This window comes from Poecilia reticulata, linkage group LG21, assembly GCF_000633615.1.
Source record: "Poecilia reticulata strain Guanapo linkage group LG21, Guppy_female_1.0+MT, whole genome shotgun sequence".
In the NCBI taxonomy this organism is placed as follows: Eukaryota; Metazoa; Chordata; class Actinopteri; order Cyprinodontiformes; family Poeciliidae; genus Poecilia; species Poecilia reticulata.
The window spans coordinates 10,744,681-10,766,339 of NC_024351.1; the positions used below are offsets into that span (position 1 = coordinate 10,744,681).

General features: G+C 39.1%; 2 protein-coding genes across 2 annotated transcripts in view; both read right to left on the minus strand.

The window, feature by feature from the left end:
* lpgat1 (lysophosphatidylglycerol acyltransferase 1) overlaps positions 1-11,459 on the minus strand; it is a 47,554-nt gene extending 36,095 nt beyond the window's left edge. The window contains exons 1-2 of the mRNA XM_008397527.2: positions 10,936-11,459; positions 6,671-6,923 (exon numbers count right to left, since the gene is read on the minus strand). Of these exons, the coding sequence (XP_008395749.1) occupies positions 6,671-6,908 (238 nt within the window). The 5' untranslated portion in view covers positions 6,909-6,923; positions 10,936-11,459. The remainder of the gene's footprint in view (positions 1-6,670; positions 6,924-10,935) is intronic.
* Positions 11,460-13,165: 1,706 nt separating this feature from the next.
* On the minus strand, positions 13,166-21,443 carry ints7 (integrator complex subunit 7). Its single transcript, XM_008397526.2, has 20 exons — positions 21,242-21,443; positions 20,958-21,087; positions 20,499-20,645; positions 20,281-20,418; positions 20,132-20,178; positions 18,886-19,085; positions 18,666-18,788; positions 18,472-18,589; positions 17,903-18,037; positions 17,689-17,786; positions 16,718-16,957; positions 16,506-16,643; positions 16,227-16,433; positions 15,917-16,111; positions 15,433-15,536; positions 15,286-15,354; positions 14,332-14,464; positions 14,015-14,113; positions 13,620-13,805; positions 13,166-13,516 (listed from the first exon to the last, which is right to left on the minus strand). Exons 1-20 carry the CDS (start codon positions 21,333-21,335, stop codon positions 13,235-13,237), a joined length of 2,883 nt encoding a protein of 960 aa, XP_008395748.1. The 5' UTR covers positions 21,336-21,443; the 3' UTR covers positions 13,166-13,234.
* Positions 21,444-21,659: the final 216 nt, after the last annotated feature.

Sequence of the window (21,659 nt, forward strand, 5' to 3'; positions counted from 1 at the left end):
ATGATCTAATGGAGAAAAAAAGCAACACCTCATGTTGTGATCTAAATAAGTTCAAGAACAGATAAGAAACAAATTAATTAACAACTATTAATTAGATGCAGTCTGAGGGTGTTTTCAAACCTAACAGTCTGGTAGACTCAGTTGAATTGGGGACCAAAATTGCAACATTTGTTACTTTTTCCAGCTACTGTGATTCGCTTTCACACTGCATCATGTCAAACAAACCAAACCAAAACTGTTCACCTCCTCGCCTGTGGTGGCGCTGCAGCAAGGACCACTGAAGGAAACAACATGAAAGCCTCTGAACAAAACGAGCTTAAAACCTGATCCACAAAATGCAGACAAAAATGTAGTGCCATTACATTTTATCGGTTGTAGGATTGCGATTTTGTCTTTGGCAAAAGAGCACAAGCCATTTCTCACACTATCGCTAGACATGCATATTTGTTTTGGTTGTAGTTGCCCAGAATTCCCTGCACTGTAGTCCGCTTCCTGCTTGTGGAGTAGTTTCTCGTCTGCTTGGCATTCACATATACATTCGAACCATGCCAGAGTTCACCTAGGTTTGTAGGAGGACCAGAATTAGATTTTTTTGGTCCACATCAGAGTTTGATTGCACATTCACATGTTTTCAAACGAACCAGACTTTCTAGGCAAACAAACTAGAATTTGATTAAAGCGGACCATACAGGACCAGTGTAAACGCACCCTTAAAAGTACAGTTGAAACCTGGTGTTTTAACCACTACTGTGTCTTTGGATCTTCCAAATAAAAGTCTGGAAGCTGATGGATGACTCGACAGTGCAGCCTTAATGAGCAAGCATGAGATCTTAACTGCTATTATGAGTATTGCAAGCTTATAACCTCAGAAATGGGCAACTAACACATCCGGGAGATCACAAAAGAACCAATAATGCCGTAAATGTTGCTCTTTACCATGTCCAACCATCAGTTTACCACCATAACTTTAAGCAAACTTGGGTCATGAAATCCACTTCTGAATGGCTTCAGGAAAAAAAAAAAAAAAACTACTTTAATAATTTGGAGTCAAGGCATCAAACATGGCCTTCGGTCTTTTTCCGTCATTGTTTTGCGTATAGACAATTTGGTGCCATCCATCCACGCCACGCCAGTGAGATATAGATTTCCCACATAATGCTCTACTCATTCTCATAAATGCCCCCCCGCCCCCCCCTGCGCTTTCTTAACATCAGGGCATCATGCTTAAGCCCCCCCTCCTTCACCAGGACCTCAGAACAAAAGAGATGTTAATTCCCATTCATGCGATCGCCCTCTCAACCAAGCATGAGCGGCGGGGCCATTATTCTAAAGTGGTTCACTCCTTCACTTGTACAAGGAGACATGACTTACAATCAGCCTACACTAAGCTTTCATGTACAAGCCACATGAAACATTTATCAAAGTGTGTTGACCGAGCAACTGAAGCCTACTTTTCATATGTAGAAGCCTCTAGAGCAAGAATACAAAGCTGCTGGACACAGTTAAAACATTTCAGAAGAATCTACAACCAGGACATTTGATTTGCAAAGATCTTTAGTGTAATATATAAACTTTAGAAATTATTCGTTTACGGAGAATGGAGATGGGGGGGAATAATCAAGGAAATGTCTGTCAGATATGATTTATCCCCACCTACACAGTCCAGTGATTAGGTCTGATCAGCCAAGTGACTGGTAGCGCTTTGTGGGTGTATGGAGGCTTTAACAAATAAAAAGCACAGTCTGTTACCGCTTCAAAAGGAGGAGTCACTCTGTGCTTTAATTTCTACTGCCAGAAAATATTAAGTCTGACCATCCTTGGTCCATAAAGGTCAAAAGAGCAATTAATCCGAGATGATAATTGGGTTTAAGATGCCAGTCAGGTTTTCAACCACCAAAACTGATTTCCTGGACTCAATTCAAGCCACTTCATTAATCTTAAAGGTAAATTATTAAAGTTTTATCAAAGAGTTATTTAAAATGGGTTCAGCTGTGGGCAAGGATTTCCTGTAGCAGTCGGTTGTGGCAGCTCTAAAGAAGCCTCTGACTGAAAACGCTCTGTTGTGTCAGAGTCTTAAGAAGAGATTGTTGTCCATTGTGTTCTTTTTAGATAAGAACACAATCATCTTTTCATCTTCCAGCACATCTTCAGTTTTTTTTTTAGTTCACCAACTCTCTCTCCACACCAGATCAGAAAGCTGTCTGTTCAGGATCTTACTGGTTTTGCATCAGCTTTCAATTTATGTAAGTTTTGAACATTTTTTCACATCTGCAAGAGTTCAGCCTAGAAAACACACAAGAAGCCTTTTGTTTAATTTAGTGACAGGTTTTAAAATGTAAACTAATGTTATTTAAAAACATGATCAACCATGATCAACACCCATCATTTTAGCTTGACCACTCCATCTTGTATCCACTGACCCCAAACCTGGCAAGAGCAAGCCTCTTTGTTATTATAGAAATACCACAGGTTGTCAAAAACCTTTACTTTTGTGTTTTTAATAATTTCATTTATGCTTAAAGTTAAATAAAGAAGTTCAGAGGGTTGTACAGTGGACCCTCGCCTATTCATTGTTCAGTATTTGCGAATTTGTAGATTTATAGACCACATATCAATTATTTAAAAGAAAATGCAGCTTGTGGGGCTGAAATATCTCGGTGCAATGCTGCGTGACACGCTATTACCTGGAATTTCTAAAGTAGCCAATCCAGGACCACCATTCATTTTCCTTGGCTTTGATTGGCCAAGAACAGAAATAAGAAAGACAATGACAGTTAGCTTCTGCAGTATTGGTAAGATAGTTTCCACTGTGCATTTTATTGCATGTTAAGATATATTTGGTGTATAAACTACTAATACAGGTGGTTATAAGTATTTTTTAGCGGGTCCCAAGTATTCCTAAGTTTCAGCTACTCGAGGTGGTTTTGGTCACCAACCCCTGCGAACACCACAGATCTGAGATTACCCAGTACTGCTCTGTTTTATTTTTGCTGCACTTCTCCAGATCTAGAAAGTCACTCAAATCAAACTTAAAGTGTGGAAGATAATGTTTTATGTCAAACTGAGGTAAAGATTTGATTACTTGTTTGAAATCTATAAATTATTTATGAACTGTCCTGTAAAAAAAAAAAAAAAAAGAAAAAAAAAAAAGAAAATAGTGATTTCAACAAACATGTTAAATAAAACAGCAAAAGAGTTTTGTGAATCAACAAAAAGAGTGACTCACTGATTTGTTTAAATGAATACGTGAGGAATAATTAGTCCGAGTCCTGCCAGAAACCCAGAGGTGATAAAGAGAGGCCAAAGATGAGCCTGAGTGGGCTGCAGACACATCACAAGGTCTGGTTAAATGTATGTATATGCAAGGAGATTAAGATCCATGTTACACTGCTTCCAATGCAAGCACCATTACCAGTATGATCAAAGACTAGGAGATGCAACTCCTAACTGGAAAACAAGTGTGCGATGCCTGGGTGCTCAGTGATTGCTTTGATCTTCGTTCACAGGTCTGACAGACCTCCCACTCATGCAAAATACACTGAAATCTTCCTTCTGCTAGCTTCACGTTATGTGCTCCACTGCAGTGTGGAATGTTTGAACGGTAGGGGGAAAAAAAACTTCCAACTTCATTGAGAACGAGGTCAAAATACAACTCATTGTCCAACAGAGTTTCTAATACTTTATCTTTATTACCTGGATTAAACTTGGCACAACGACAGCAGATTTAGGCATGTCTCTTGAGAAAGTTTATAATTTGTTTGGTTATTTATTCTTAGGGTGTTTTCACACCTGATAATCCATTAGACTTGGTTCTACCTGCGACCCATTTGTTTGCACCATTTCTTACATCTCAAGCAGGTACGGGTCACTTTCACACTGCATGTCAAATGAACCAAACCAGAAGAAAAACTTGTTTACCCCCTCACCTGTGGAGGCGCTACACCAAGAACCACTGAATGAAACAACAGGAAAATCTCAAAAGAAGACAGGAGAACAACTTCATTTTTTGAAAAATGTAAACAAAATTGGCATAGCCTCAGATTTTAGCAGTTGTACGATTTCTTTTTTGGTTCACATCAGAGTTTAATTACATATTCACACCACCAAAAAAAAAGAAAAAAAAAAAAAAAAAAAAGAAAAAACAGACTTTCTAAACAAACGAACTGGAGTTTGATTAAAGCACACTAAACAGGGTTGGAGTGAATGTTCCCATAACGTCTCCCAGGTGACATTATAATATCATTAGCTTCCATGCAAAAATCAAAAAAGTACGTGCTTAGGAAGAGGTTTCTGATGTGACGCAATGTTTGCCAGGCGTGGGTCGGGTCCTCCTCCTGTCAAGCAAGCGTCTTAACACTGATTAGGCTCAGTTATATTACACATGAATGAATGACTTACATTTTCCACCCAACTCACTGAAAGCTGAGCTACGCCCCACAACTGGCATTGATAGCATGCCCACAGGAGAAGAAGCACGAGAGGCCTGTGTAGACTCATTCTCCCACCACTTTGCGTCTAATTAGGAAAACAGGATGCAACTCTTGGTAGAGTTTCAAGTTAAAGTTGAAGAACCATCCAGTGATAAACACGGAGGACTTTAAGTGCATTCACCTCCTTTCTTAATCACTGACATTAAACATTCAGAGCATAGTGCACACAGTTGACAGACACCATTTAGCACCGATTGAGTTATCCGATATTTACAAAGCACCACTGTTCTGCTACTCCAGCTGACATGATTTAACTTCAACTTTTTAGCAATATGTCAAGGCAAGAAAGAGGAGTTTAATGTTGACTTGCACTGAAGATTTGATTAAGTAATCAGAGCAAATGTTAGTTGATTGTGTCTGATATTCACACATTGTTTAGGTCAATAAGGTCAGGGTAAAGATAAAGTTTTGCTTGAAACAAAGCTATTCAGAACAACTTAAATCTCCAATATTTGCTTTGCTATCCCACCTGGCTAGAGTTCATTTCGTTATATCTAATAGCAACACAAACAAGGTATCTGTCAGAGCAGCTAAGCAACGTCTAACATTCAACATCACATGTTTGCGTTGTGAAGAAAATAGCATGTGACCTTACCTTGTAAGAATTCAATCCTCATCATAGTTGCATTTCACTTCTTCCGTTCAGAAATGTATCGTATCTGCTCATCAAATATCAGTGAAGATCTCTCAATCGCTCTTTAAAACTGGACTGTTGCATCTTTGATCAACTTAAAGACTTTGGTTGAAAGACACAAAGAGGAAAAGTGGTTCAAAAACCATTTTTCCCAGCCGCACATTAAGACTCCAGTAAGCTTTAGGAGTTGCGGATCCCTGGTGTGTCATCAACGCGACATCATTTCCTTCCCTTGGCAGTAAGGAAGTAACGATACATGCATTCAAACTGAATCATTTGTGCTCAACCAATCCAGCGTTGCTCAAAATCTAAACATGAACAGAACTACAGTGTGTGACAAAGTTCCACCACTCACCTTTTAAAAGGTGGGTCATGAAGCAACACAATTACCATGCATGTCAAGCAACTAAAGTTCATTTAAAAAGTGCTTTTGGTCCCTTTTATTTTTCTGTCTTGGTGCACTTAAATGTTTCTTATGCAAATTTTCAATTAATTTAAAGATATCTTGAGTATGCGACAGACTGGCGACCTGTCCAGGGTGACCCCGCCTCTCACCCGGAACGTTAGCTGGAGATGGGCACCAGCAACCCTCCCGACCCCACTAAGGGACAAGGATGTAAAGAAAATGGATGGATGGATATCTTGAGTGAATAAAAAGACATTTCAGCGAACCAGGTGCCATGTCAAAGAGTAAAACCTCCTAAATCTGAAACACGCTTGTTGCAACAACTGCCATCAAGTATTTATAATCTTTATTTTAAGAAAATCATTATAAAGGTACTTTGCAGAAGTGTTTTAATTCAGTCACACTTGAAGTTTTTCGATTATGAAAGGCCAGTGTAAAGTCACGCTTCAACAACTCATTCAGATTTTATGCTTCGACTTTGACTAGGCCACTCCAAACCCTTCATTCTGCTTTTGAGCCATGAAAGAGAGGCATTTTTGTTTGCATTATCAAAATGTGCTAGGGAGCAGAATTTGTATTTAAGAGCGACAGGAAACACACCCAAAGAAAGAAGAGCTCTGATCATCTAAAATAAAAGTCACAGTTCACATGATTCAGCCAGTCTCAAGATCTTTAACACAATTATGAACATATCTCAATGCTACTGCTTTCTATATGCTGAAACCATTCAATTATTCATCAGAGAGCTTTGTTGCTCTCCATGTTTCCCTCTTAGCAATTTGTAAGCATTCTGCTCTCCGCTGTGTGCAACCAAACACCACAGTTGCCCTGGTCACTTCAAGATATTCACCCAACAGAAAACAACAACTTTACATTCAGCCACCTGATCATGAAAATATTTGCTGTGAAATGAAATTAGTTACTTAGATAATTAGGAACCTGACAAAAAAAAACGTAGAATCAGCATTCGTCATCGATCTCATTTGTATTCAGCCATCTGTCCGTCTCCTGCTAGTGACTTCGATCTATGCGCTTGTATTTTTCAGCAAAAACAAACCTGGAACGCGAGCAGACCGAGCGCAAACTGAGACCAGAGAGGACAGAATGCGAATCCGCCTCGGTACCGTCAAAGCGCCTCACCTGTGTAGCCCGCGATCCAGCCCCACGAAGACACCATGGCCAGCAGCCATTTGAACATGACTCCTTCGATGTGCCAGAAAGCAGAGCTGTCCCATATTCTCAGCGGCTGGAGGAGCAGCAGGTACAAGCAGTAGGACGGGATGGCCACACAGTTGTTGAAGAACATGAAGGTGAAACGCATCACAGACTTGAGGAGAACCCAGCTCAGTTTGCCGGCACCGTCCATCAGCTGTGCCATTCTGAAACGCACCGTCTGCAAACAAACAAAGCCGCCGTTAGAGACTCGTGTTGTTTGACCTACAGTAAAAAATTTTCTGCTTACAGACAGAAGGTGTGCACGAAAACAATGGATAGAAATAAAGAACATAACAGTCAGCATAACTGTCACATCTGGACGATAAATTGTCCCAGAAATTATTGTGATAGTCAATAATGTTGTTTTAATACTAATATGAAAGGAAGTGGCAAAATATTGCAAATACTAATATACTTTGAAGACATTTTAGATATACAGAATAAAAAACAAAAAAAAATCAAATAAAATAAAAAGGAAATTAAAACCACACTAATCCAAAACCTTAAATAAAATGGATTATGAAGACTTTGAAAACAGAATTGCCTTTCAAAAAATATCAATATTCACAAAGCATCTTAGACCTTTAAGAGAAATCCTAAAGTGGCAAAATGTCACTTCAGGATACTTATCTCCCTGCCTTAGTGAGATAACAATGATGAGGATGTAAATAAAGTGCGATCAGACATTTTGATGCTGTGTGACAGTTAGTTTAATGTCGCTTAGTTTCATCATCATCCAGTCTGGATTCAGTTATCGGTAAATTCATATCAATCTACTGGGAGCGTATTTGTTTGTCTTATTTTGTTTTCTGCATCAACCAACCACGGTCACTAGAAGACCGAGAATTGAGAATCTAGGCTCAGTTTTCTACACAGAATGGAAACGATTTCCAAGAAACTCTACTATTAAAGCCCCTTTTTAAATCACTTCTTCACCTCTTTTCACTATTTGTTTTTTATTTCTCTGTTACATGTTTCAGTATAATTGGTCCCTATCCATCTCAAAGATAATCGCATAGCTGTTATGTAGCTTTTTTTTTTTTTAAACAGAAATATAGCTCCCTTTGCAACCATTTCCTTCCTGATACAGATAAGCAAAAAAGCCTTAAAATAAACAATTTTTTTCATAGCATAAACTGAAAAATCCAGCCTTTAAGTACATTTACTCAGAGAGAGGAAGGGAAAGCCACATCTTCCCCAGCAAAGACCAAAATAAATTTTGACGGCCATAATAATTCCAGTAATTTGCACATAACCAAACCATTCTGTAAGTTATAACAAAAAGTTTCTGTTTCACTGAAGTATACAAATGATTTGCTAGAGAGGCCAATGTTTCTTCAAGACTGTAAAGACAAGAGAACGCCACAGAGATGTCTGGCATGTTCATGTTCTACCATCGCTCACCTAGACAGGTCTCTTCAACTTTACTAGAACTTTAACCAGAACTGTGTGCTTTGGTCAAATCAGATCGAGCTTTCCAGAAAGACTTTCAGGTGAGTTTATTAAGAGTTAGACATGCTTATCACACACGTGAAGGATGTGTGATACTCTGTCTGTCGCTATCTGTTGGCATTGTGAAGAATAAGCAACTTGCCTGCTATATTCCCACTTTTAAAAAACCTCAAATACCAGTTCCATGTTGTGATTAGGTTTCAGTTCCTCCAAAAAGCCATTGCTCTGCTCTGAAACACTCTTATGCTTTCTAATAACAGTAATAAACATAAAATAATTTTTGAGTCAGAATGTAGATTTTGCTCATTTCTACTTCAGTTCAGAACCTCTTAAGATTTTTCTGCTAATTCTTGAACATCACACTGTAAATAATTATAAAATGACATTTGTGATTTTCTCACTGATGTTTCTGGTCTTTTTAAGGTGGGTTTACGTTTTATAATGCTCAATCCTACAACACAGAGTTTAAAATGAAAACCCTGCATAGAATGTACTTTTTGAGAAGAGTGTGTTCACATACGGTACAAAGCAGAATGCGTTTCTGCTTCAGCGCAAATAATGATGTCGCTGTTTTTAAACTGTGGGAAAATTATAATCTACGGTAACGAACGTGACATTTTGGTTGAATAAAACAACTGTTTCAAGTCAATCACTCCAGAATGTTTGTTAAAAAATTTATGGTAGCATCTATAAAAAAAATTTAAAAAAATTATCCCAGGATTGGACCGTTTTAAATACTGAAGCTGCTTCAATTTCTAACACACATAACCTTTGCATAGAGTTATTTTACTGATCCATCTGATTAAGGTTTTGTTGAGGACAGCACAATATATGAAACTGCAATAATCAATTCCATGTCAATGTGTTTGTAAATGCAACAGACTGTAATATGATCAGGTCATGTATTTCTTATGATTATTTTTTTTGGCACGTCTTTCATCATTGCAATCAATTTGCAATTTATTTTAACAAAAAAATAAAAAAAATTTCCCCAAAATGTAATGTTTCATTGCAACATTTGGGCTGATATTGATAACCGATATTTACTGATGTGTACATCTCCCTACACTTTCGATCAAACCACCAACTTTGCTTCTCTGCTTCAACTGATCACCCCAACAGTCCTACATTGTTTCACTGTCACATGACTGAACAAATACCACATGGCCAAACACATGCATAAACTGCAACAAAATGGAAATAAACCTCAATTCATATCATATCATATCAACCCCGTTTTACTTGTGCATCCCTAATAATAATGTAAAGTAAATTTACCAATTTCCACATGTGGGAAGCAAAAACTAAATACTGAATGATTTTTTTATTAGCTCCATTTGAGTTGGACAACAGAACCTGACAATATGAAGCAGGCAAAAATATTCAATAAACCAACACATCATGGCCCAAACTGAAGAAATCTAAGAACAGATGAGGAAGATATCAGCCTGAAAAGGGTTACAAAGTGAGGGGACTCCAGTGAATCACAGCGAGAGCATCATCTACAAATAGAGAAAACGTGGAGTGGCAAGCCAACCAAAATTACACCCAAAAGCATGTCAACAGCTCTTTGAGGAGATCACACAAAGGAGAACATCTAAAGCACTGAAGGCCCGATGAGCAGAATTCAACAGAGAAACAGACTGAGTAAAAATTAGATATATGAAACAGATCCAGGGCAAAACAACACAACTTATAAAAAGGAACATGAAGCCCCTTCTCATATTTGCAAAAACACGTCTTGATCGTCCCTCAAAAATTGGGAAAAATATTCTGAGCACTACTGAGACAAAAGTTGTTTTTTTTTTTTTGGGAAGAAGCGCACTCTCTAAAACTAAAGAAGCATTTCAGAAAAGTAACATCACATATTCATGATCTAAAATACACTCCACTTTGAGACTGGGTCCAAACCCTCCCCACAAAATTAAGGTTCTGGGTTGGCCTAGTCAAAGTCCAGCCATAAAATGAGGGGAAGAAAGAACTTAAACAGGGCATTCATGCAAAAAGTGCGATAAAATTCCTCGCACTGTGATGTTAGAATATCTTTTTGCCTCCACAATGCATCATCAATAGTAACACAACAGTATCCATTGAAACTGGGTTACATTTTTGCGTTATCTGAACACAACACTTTCACTATAAATGTGTATAACCAGTACTGAACGAGCAGGCTATAAAAATAAGCACAAACATTTACCTGGAACGTTTCAGACAGCTGAGAATCTCTGGCAGAAATGCTTTTTTTTTTTACTCCGCTAACCGGTTGAGTATCAGGCTATTCCGAGGCATTTATATGCAACACACGCGTAGAGGACGCTATGCTCCTATTATTATGCAAAAGGGATTTATTAATAAAGATGGTTGGTTGTCATTCGTGGCTTGGTACCAACGAGCTTCCAACCCAAAACGGTGTAACAGGCTAAGCCAGGACCTTAAAAGGACCATTCAGCGGGGAAGGGGGACGAAGTCCATTACTTCATAACATGCTAGCTAGCAACAGTATGAGTTAGCATAAAGGGGAAAGATGCGGTTAAACGCGTCGGAAATAACCACCTGTGAGCTTCAGCGTTAACGTGGAATAAATAACAGATTGAGCTCTGAGGCCTTTATTGGTGAGCTGTTTTAGGAGGTGAAAGCAAACGTTAAGTTTGACGCTGATTCAAAGCGCAGCGGCTCATCCAGAGTGTAGTCCCACCCTGTAGTTTAGTAGTAAAAGTCTGCTAGCTCATGTTACTCACCCAATTAATGTCACTGTAGCATCCAAGGACGGCCGAAGCGAGATTAACTGTGAAGCTAAGCTAAAAAATGGCTATCTCTGCTAGTCGGCATGTTACGTCTGTTAAATCTGATCAGGATTGAGGTTTAAAAAGGTGAAAATGTCAAAGAAACCCCTGTGCGATAGAGCTACTCCTCCCCCCATTTAGCCATCCAGGGTCTTCTCGGGCGCTGTTAGCAGCTCCAGTTGAACGTCGCTGGCTCCATCTCAGGGAGAGATACCGGGATAAATCCTCAGATGCATCATCATCACCATCACCATCAACTCGGCTCAGCTAGCTCCTGAGCTCCCAGCAAACAGTCCGAGGGGAGAGGCTGCTGAGGCGGGCCTGGGCTCAACGCTGCTCCTTAGATAACCGCAACGCAAGCTGTACATGTGCGCATCTAACAGGGGGAGCAGCGAATTTTTTTTTTCTTTTCTAGGCTGGAGGGGACCCGTTATCTTTCTCCAGATCCCGAATCACACCGCGGCAATGTACACAAAGGAAGAACGGTACACAACCGGAAATAGCTAAAGTCCACCTTCAAAATAAGTGCACCAAGGAGCACGTTGGTGATTCTGTAGATGGGGCACACGTAACACGAGAAAAAGTTCAAATGGAATCAAAATTAAACTTTTTGGCCTTCAAGAAAACAGCTGTGTGTAAAAATGCAGCAGCACACCATATCTACATTTTTAAAAAGTGGTGTCAGACTAGGAATAGAGAATCACCTTCCAGCAGGATAATAGCCCTAAATATACAACTACAGATATAATCAGTAGGATACTCAAGTTAATTTACTGCCGCTCTCTGCTGGTCAAGTACATTTACAAGTAAAGACATTAAGGTTTATGGTTATAATATGAAACAAATTCACTGTGCAACCCAACTGAATCCAAATTAACTTAGTTGAATCATATTTATATCACTACAGTCAAATTCAGCACACTAAGATTCGACATAACATTAAATAACAGGAAATAAGCCCATGCTTCCTTTGCATGGGGCAGCAGTCGACAGCATCATTTCCCTGTTAACAGAAAAAAACGTTCAGTATAACTAGGCTCAGGATAAATCCTCAGTGATTGAACTGACAGAAAAGAGACCAAAATAAAAGGCAAAAAAAAAATAAAAATCCAGCAAACTTTAAAAATAACGCGTCTAGATACAAAATATATAAAATATTTGTTTTTGCTTTATAATTGATTTATATGTTTTTGTTCTTAAAATTGGGTCAAATTTTAATTTTCCTTAGTAAACAGAGAAAAAGTGTATTCACAAACCCATAATAGTATTCATATTTTCATTTCATTTGTTCTGAAATTTATTGTAAATCAGAAGTGAATTTTTAATAATCATAAAACAACTTCCATATAAAACACTCTTCCCTAAATTAAGAAAGTTTGCCATTTTATGTAATTCAAAAGATCTTGGAAGAAATACATTTATCATAAAAAAACAAATGTACTATCAGTACAATACTGAGGAGAAAACGATTTAAGAAATATTACAGTAGCACTTTGTTATAAACATGCTGGTAAATTATTTCAACAACTATCAGAAGTTTATCAAGGTTTCTGTTAATTGGTTAAACGACTTTTGACTGTTCAACTGCGACCTAAAATTGTACTTCAATTGTGAAAAATATGACCGGAAGTCAAATTTTTATTCAGGGTGACTTCATGTTGATGCTTGTTTGACGCCTGTCTTTGACTGCGCAGACTCCCTGCTGTCAAAAATTGATGCCTTGACTTCATATGTATATCTATACATAAATAAATGAAAAAAATAAAGATAAATTGGATCTTCCGATTCTGTACCGAAATTTGTCAATCCCTAAATAACTCCAGCTCAAAGTATTAATATAGGTTAATCATATCAATTACCTTAATATATATATATATATATATATATATATATATATATATATATATATATATATATATATATATATAAACGTCACTCTCTAAAATGCATTTCACGTGCCCTCACCAACTGGAAATATTCTGTAATGTTCATATTGTGCCACCTGGTGGTTTTACCCAGTATTACATAATGTGGAAAAGATTAAACGAAGGACGTTTAACACATTACATTGACACAATTAATACTAATAAATTTAACATCGAATCTTTAGCACCTTTTGAGTCCCAACACTGCTACTCTATAAATGCTTAAATAATTAAAATAAAAGTCTTTTTAATCACCGGAGTAAAAAAGAAAAACATTTATTTTCTACAAGACAAAAACAGTGAACAACCCAGAAAAACAAAGCAATTGACTAAAAGCGAATGTATGAGCTCCTCTGTGGGGCAGGCTGCGTTCCACTCTGCTGCAACTGGTGGCGGAGCTGCTGGGAGTAGGGATCCTCCAGGGACTTGACGGACACCATCGTCTTCGGCCCCGTCTTCCACTCGATGCCGCTCTCGTCCACCACAGACGCCTCCACAGTGACCACGTGGGTGCCCAGGATGGAGAAGTTTAGCAGGAACTGGGTGCTGAAGTAGTCGTTGTGAGGTTCTACTCGCTGCTCGATCTCATTTGTTTTACTGTCAAGTGGTATCTGAAATAAAAAGAATCAGGGCGATGATATAAGTTAAACCTGTTAAATCATAGCATAAATAATTGTACAAAGTAGGATGATCAGACGGGGGGGGGGATCATACTTTGTAGTCAGGCCCCGTCTTGCTCTGTAGAACTGATGTAACATTGAGGCAAACAGACTGGATCTTCCTGAAGAGTCCTGGTGTGGAGCCATGTTGTACCACTCCCTCCACCTTCAGAGTCAGCTGCTGACTGTTCTGAACTGGGATTGGCTCACTTGGAGTTCGTGGTGACGGAGAGAGAGCAAGCTGGAAAATGCAAAACATAAGAAATATCCCATTTTTAAGCTATGAAGACGAGAAAAACTGTTTTTTACATTGTTTTCTGACATAAACATAGAAAGGTTCAAGTTTCACGGTGTAAGTTGCTGTTTCTTGGAAATCATTGCTCTTACAAAAAAAAAAAAAAATCTTACAATTGGCTTGGTTTCAGTACTTGTGACAGTAAAGCAATTTACCTTGATGCTGGTTGACTGGAGCTTTTGGAAGAAATATCTTTGGAAAGACAGCGGCACCTTCAGCAAGGCTATGACAGCATCACAGAGGCAGTTGGTATGCTGGAAAACAAACACAATTCACTCAATCGTTCAGCTTTTAGTCCTTTAAGCTCTTTTTAAAAGACTACATACAAATATTTTTTGGAAGGTTTTTCTTTTTTATAAACTCCCAATTCCAAAAGCAAATCACAAGCACATTTAAGTGGGGTAAATGTCTGGGATCTTGCGGTAAAACTGTAAATGTCGTTCAAATTCAGTGATCGTAAATGTAGTCTCACCAGGTGTGAAACAGGAGGGTGTTTCTTGGAGAGTCCCTCTACCTCTACGAGCACGTGGTTAAACACCGACATCATCCGTCGCTCATATTCGCTCTCGGTCTGAACAGACCCCGATGTGCTGTGCTCCTGAAAACTAAAATCACACCGACAGCGTGGGAATGTTAGAAATGAGAGCCACATATTGGGTTTTATACGGTCTACTGCTAAAAGCTGCTGTTGCTTGCATCTACGGTTTTACAATTTGTGCTTTTACTACAACTTCAAAGGATACAACTTCAACAATGGATTAAAAAAAGTGTAAAAGTGATATATTTTGTTTTGTCTTCTCTAATCCATAAGAACCTTCTGTACCAAAAAACAAACACTTTGAGCTGCAATCAAAACTTGAGAAAAAGATGTAGCTTTTTTTTGCCGCCAAAGAAAACATTTGGCAGAGTCGACAAAGGGCTTCGAAACCCAACAGCATCACCGACTCCTGAGCATCATGGTCAAAATTATGTTCAAATTAATATGAATTACCTGGATGAGCATGTAGTGTCACTGCGAGTTGCTCAAGAATGTTTAACAAAGTTTGAATGGTGCACATGTATGCATGCATTTGGCTAAGATTAAGTGGTTAAATAAAACATCTGCAGAATGTGGAATAAAAAAAATAAATCGAATTAACTGATTAATTGTCCGAATAATTGTTTACTAAAATAATTGTTATTTCCAGCCCTAGATTTGCCCCTGTAAAGGTTTTATAGATTCTAAACAAACTTCAAATTAACTAGAAAGTTGTCATCATTTCACACCAAAATAAAATATTTAAGCATTAATAGCGCAAAACTGATATGAAAATGATTCACATGACGACTGCTTTTGATGTTCCAGACCAAACTGATTTGAAAACACAAATTGTATCATTTTTCTCAGGTCTTGTGGAAGAATAACAGCTACGTCAGCGACTCCCACCTGGCTGCCTGTGGGTCCAGTATCAAAGCTTCAATTACATGCGAGACCAGCAAGCAGCTCTGCTGTTGCCTGAACAAACAGTTAAGGACTAATAAATGACAGCAGGGAGGTTGAAGTCTGACAGGACTGATGGATGTTTAAGGATACAGCTCCACGTTGCGAAGGGTGGCATAATCTGCATCAAATAACGACTGGTGCAGATCAGCATAGTGGGCAGCAAGACCTCTGAACTCATCCATGCAGACCTTCATCTGGAAGAAAAGTGTAACGGCACGATTAAACACATCAGGTTTATTCCACTCTGATGCACAAATCCTTCATATCAGTGACCGGTGTGGGTTATAACCAATAGACCCTGGAATCATAACTGATGTGGATATAATAGGACAGAAGACAGATGATATTAAGTATGACTGGACTATAATGATTTGGTTTCTGCTACTATAGTTTGGTCCAGTAAGCAGACACGCACATTTATAAATATTAATACTGCGCCTTGCAAAAGTATTCAAACTCCCTGCCCTTGTTTCACATTTCATCATTTAACCACAAACTTCAAGGTACTGTGTGTCTAATCGAATCTTTGAAATTCTTCGAAGCATTAATAAAACCTAAGCTGCTAAGTGTTTACCTGCATTGAGATGCGGCCACAGCGCTGGACGTCATTTCCTGACGTGAGAGCGATCGTCGTGGCGATGGCCGGCGGAGGGCTGGTTTTCAGGCTGTTGCAGGTGCAAATGAGCTGCGACAGGGCCTGCAGAGTGTCGATGCGCAGCTTAATGAACTCGCACTGGAACGTGAGCGGGCTCAACGGCGTGCTGGCGGCCTGCAGGCAGAGCGATTAATCACATCTTATAAAAAAACGGTAATACATACGGAGGTCTCGTTACAGTCTAAATTAAGTTTCAGTGACTTTTTTCTTTCCCCCCCCCCCCGCTCACCGTGAGGGAGGCGATGCCCTTTTGGTAGGAGCGCAGTGCCTCTGCGATGGCGCTCATGGCGCCGCTGTAGTCGCCCTCCTCCACGTGACTCAAGCACTGCTCTGCCTGGGAGAACTCCTTCAGGCTGTTCAGCCAGAAGTAGAAATGCTCCGACGCCACACGGGTCCGGAGACACTGGTAAAGCTCGCTAGAGAACTCATGACAGCCCTGCAGATCAACAGCAAGCCGTTTATTCTCTTATTTCGTTGTGATGTCATCTTCACAATTAGAGTCGCTCACCATGCGGGAGGCTTGCCGTGCGATGCGATACACCGTCCAGCCATTTGCGACGTTCTCCAGCTGCTGCTTGATGACCGTCTTCACTTCAGATGACAGAGACGATTGGCTGGCGACAAAAATCACAGTCGCCAAGGAAACCTACAGCGATCAAAGTCCATTAAATGCGACTCTAAGCAGCAGGAGAGGACGCTGATGTGTGCGGCGTTTCTCACCAGGAGCTCCTGCTGCTCGCCGGTGGAGGAGTGACCGGCCACCCGGTAGAGATCAACCAGATCTCCCAGCATGCCGTCTCCCAGCACGGGCAGGTGGGTGGCGATGGCTGCCAGGGCGTGGCACATGAGGACGCGCGATGAGTCGCAGGATAAGTGAAGCTGGCCGAGCAGGAACTCCACAGCCGGTTGGCTGAGGTGAGGCCGACTTTTCAGCAGCTTAACAAGCGAGGTGAGCGCCGTCTGTGGTGCAAACAAAACAGCTGCTCAACAGGGCAAAAATCTCTGGTAGGCTCCGAGTAGGTCTAGTAGGTCTAGAACCTACTTAAATAAAACCTGTCTGACAACATGCAGTAGACTTAAAAGTTATCTATTATGTTTCCTTGAAGAGGTTAAATCCAAATAAACTGCTGCTGGCCAATGTTCCCCCAACTCTACGTTTACACTCGTCAACATGGATGCAAACAAATGACCAATTATGAAATCGGACATGTTTGAAAATTCAGAAGTGAAGCCTCATGCACAAACAACAAGAATCCAGCAAGTGGTTTAAGCCAACACCAAAACATTTGTCTTTTCCAGAAGTTATTGTACAGCAGTAAAACCAGCTGACCAAACGTGCTGGAGCTCAACGTCGGTTGCTAGGTAACAGAGCGGGCTTTGCTGAAGTTGCTAGGTGAAGAGCAGAGCCTGCTGATTTGTGACATTACATTCAGAAGGTTTTTGAAATGGCTCAGTTTCCAGACACTACAGAAACTAATTTCACTGACTGGCATCATTTGTTGAAATTTGTTTCCTAGAATCACACAATTTTTTTTATTTTTTATTTAAATATAAAACCATAAAAAAATTTTTTGAAAATTAATTCATTTATTCATAAGATTAAAAAAAGTGTCAGGGAATGAAGTTAACCGTTTTGAGCTACCGCATATATAACCTCTTTATTTCTTGTTGTGTTTACATTACTGTCTTACTTTTAGAGTGGCCTGTCCACTGGGGCTGCTGTCCTGACTGCACAACATCAGAAGAGACTCCACTCCCAACACCGTGTCCTGCTCCAGCTGCACGATATCTGAGGAAGAAAAACCCACGAAAACACACAATCAAAGAAACTCTCTCATAAAACCACTGAGGGGAATCTGTGCCGGAGGAAGAACCTCAAATAGGCCATTGTCCAGAGAAACCAACCTTTTTCCGGACAGGAAATGGCAATGCTGGAAAGCACCACGACCCCATGAGCAGCCACTGACAGGTTGCTGTGGTAACAACATTCTTGCGCCAGTTTAACCAGGTCAGTGAGTCGAGGAGGGATGGATGAGCCGGCTGAGGAGAAAGTGTAACGCCGTTACATTTTTATGACTATACACATTTATTTAAAGGTTTATTTTATTAATGCAAAGAATTAATCAACTTATTATTACTTGTCGATTAATGATTTAATAGATTTAAATTTTTGTGTTGTCATTTGGCCAGTAGAGGGTGCCGCTGGTCATTCTTAAGTGGAACCAGTTAGTGCAGGAATAAAGATGGCAGAGATTCCCAAACAGGAATTAGAAACGGTTCAGAGATTGGAACCAGTAACTTTGAGTTAAAGCATTTTATGAAGTGAAGTTTTAACATTCTTTTAAGAGCAACCACAGTTAATACTTCTATATGAACATCTCTGTTCTTTTATTCTTCTATTCAGCAACCAAAGAGGTTCCTGTTTTTTATTTTTTATAAATATGTCTAAGTCTAATAACTGTTTATTTACTTACCTGCTGCAGTGCTGAAGTACTGCTTGATGGCTATTGTCCCAGAGAGGGTTGAGAGGACGGCCAACATTCCCAGCTTCAAACTGTTGTAAGGGATGGTCAAAGCACACTCACACAGAGTCTGAAAGGATTAAAATTGTTACATTTTAAAGTTGAAAACAACAGAAAGTATGCAGAGTGACCAGCAGTGGTTTTACTTGAGTGTTTTCTCTGATCCAAAGGTGAGGAGCTTTTTTAGCCAGCAGCTTTAAATCATTTATCGCAAGTCTCTTTACAGCTTTCCTTGGATCGTCTCTCAGGTACTGAAGGAGAAGCTGCAACTGAAGAGATAAAAAGCACAGCAAACTTTATTATTTCACAGAACTTCTATCAAACACAATGTATCACTGTAAACCTGTGCTTTCTCTGTGGATCTACCTGCTTGGGGATATCGATGAGCGAGAAGGCAGCCAGCTGCGTGAAGGTGTGCAGCGAGACGATGACCATAGGGGTGGAGGGGTAGGAGTTCACCAGGTGCTGCAGGAGCTCTCTGCTGCTGGACGCCAGGCTGGCGTCGTGATGCATGTGCTGCAGCATGGGGATCAGCTTCAGCTTCAGATCCACGGGCGTGTCCAAACCTGCCGCCGTAGTCGGGTTCAAAATGGGAAAAAAAGTCATTTAGACTCCAATATCCACCCTGAAACACCAAATAATACGCGGCTGGGAAAAACATTAGCACACCCCATGATAGTTTGTGTCTTACACAGACGTGACAATTTATTTAAAAAAATTTAAATGTGAAAAGGGAAGTTTTTGCCTAGTCAAAGCCTATATCTTGATTTCATTTATGTGCTATGGTGGTGATTGAAAATTAGGCCTGGGCGATATGTAGTAAAAATAAAATCTCAGACTTTTTTTTTCTACCAAATTGAATTTTAAGCGACTTTTTTTCCTCTTTTTTTTTTGGAAACAGAAATGACAAATGCCTTTTTTTCCCTCCAATCATCCCTTCTATTAGTTGTATGACAGAATATCAGGGCCGGGCTATGAGATTTTTTTGTTTAATTACAAGAATATAGTCAAAATATTAGCAGAGTAAAGATGCTATTTTACCAGAAGAATGTCTTAAAATTTTCAAACGTTATCAAGGACTGATGTAACCAGCTCGGTTTGTATGGTTCTTTCTTTGAAATGAACTCAAAGACCTTCTACCAATAATAATTTGATGCTGAAGGATTAAAAGATGATTTCCTTTTCTGTAAAACGGATCAAATATAATTTCACAAGATGCTCAACATTCCTCATTTCAAATTTTTGTTATCATTTGTGTTGAGTTTTCATAAAATTACTATTTTATTCTCCTACTATTACCACTTCATTCTTGTATTACAATGTCTGTATTCTTGTAATATTACGACTTTATTCTTTTAATAAAAAGAAATCTTAGTCTAGGATCCCCTCATAAAGTTCACCTGAAATCAAATTCAAAGAGTGCGTTGGTGAAAAATACAACCCTGATTTTCCAAAAATAACATCTTCAAAAACCGATTTTATCAATTATTCGAGGTAAGGATGTCTTAACTTTTTCCTCAGCAGAGACAAATAAAAAAAAATAAAAAATTAAACATCAATACATTTCTTAGTAAAGAATTAATATAGGGTTAGATTAGGAATCATATTTTACCTTGAATCATTTCGCTCACTTTGTTACAAATCCCAGCAGCAAAGTCTCTAAAAATTAAAAACAGTAACGCTCAAACTTTAAACCAGAAAGCAAGCAAGCACATTTTTTTTTAGATAACACAGCAGAGTTCTAAAAAGATTTTCTCTTACTTCGACTGTGCAGAGAAACTTGCAGCAGCAAAGATAGCAGCCTCCACTTCCACGTTGTCGTGAGAGTCCAAGCTTTGTCGAATACTGTGGTGGGCGTTTTTTCTCTCTGGGATGATGGAGGCCAAACTGCCAAGCATCCTGCAGAAATAAAACAATGAATGGGTTCTTTCAAACCTAGCTGCAGTTAAAGATTATGTATTCCGTGGCATCCAGCTTACCTCAGAGTGATGGCTCTGGCCACGGGGTCATTGCTATGTATGACTGAAAACACCCTCTTAACAAATTCATCCACATTGAGAATCTTCTCCAAATGCTTTTCACTCTGCTGCGTCACTTTCAGTACACACAAACGCAGAAAGTTGTTGCTGGAAAGAGAGAGGGCAGCTTGTATGAATGAACTTGTTGACAATAAAATTATTCACACCTTTTTTTATGCATTTAATGCAACATTGCAACATGTAGGCTTTAATGTCTTTTAATACAATCGAGAAACATAACATGCCCTGATTCACCAACCAATTACTGTAAAAAAAATTACTTTTATTACAGTCGAACGGTTATTTAAAAAATGATTTCCCTCCTATTAATTAAAAAAATATTATTATTATTATTATTATTAATTATTATTAAAAATAGTAAGTAATTAATATTAATTTTTAATATTAAAGTAGTCATACCCGAGCCTAAAGATGTCTGCTAGTTTCAGGAAGGCGGAATTGATGAGGATTGGGAAGGGGTACTTCTGGAAGAGTTTGGGGAACAACACCACAGCTTCACACTGCTCTCCGAGCTTCCCCGACCGCAACCCTGAAATTAAACACAAGTTTTCAGGTTAAGGTAGAGCAGTGATCCCTCCTGGGGCTTGTATAATATAAATAACACACGAATCAAACACAAAACAGAACCAGAACACAATTAATGAGACGCTATGCTACATTGTTAGCATAGTTAGCTAACGCACCTTTATCCAGCTCCATCAGAGCGGAGTTAGCGTCCAGCTCCTGTTCTCCATAACAAGCTTCCGACAGGAATGACCGAGCCATTGAAAGCGACATTTCTGCTTTTTAAATTAAACTTTTAAACAAATGGGGTTATAATAAACAGGTACCGTTAGCATCTTACAGTTCAGAATGTCAACTGTACCCATGACATCACATCCGGTCTGAAATTGGTCTTTTCGAAATAAAATGTCGAAACTAAGCTTATGCATTGCTAAAGAGCCATGTCTCTGGTCATCTACACTGCATTATTTTTTGAAAACATGTTTTACTTTAATTTCAGAAATATATATATTGTACTTTCCACTTTATCATTTTAAGACTGTAATATGATACATAAAAATCTAAATATTATTGAGTAGACTTTAGAGAGGTTCCTCT

Bases quoted from the DNA above. Each gene is read 5' to 3' on its own strand.
- ints7 (XM_008397526.2), bottom strand. From the start codon at position 21,335: ATGTCGCTTTCAATGGCTCGGTCATTCCTGTCGGAAGCTTGTTATGGA. The intron at 20,646-20,957 runs GTATGACTACTT...CTCTCTTTCCAG, and splicing joins GCAGACATCTTTAGGCTCGG to CAACAACTTTCTGCGTTTGT. The intron at 18,590-18,665 runs GTAAAACCACTG...TAATCCTTTCAG, and splicing joins GGATCAGAGAAAACACTCAA to ACTCTGTGTGAGTGTGCTTT.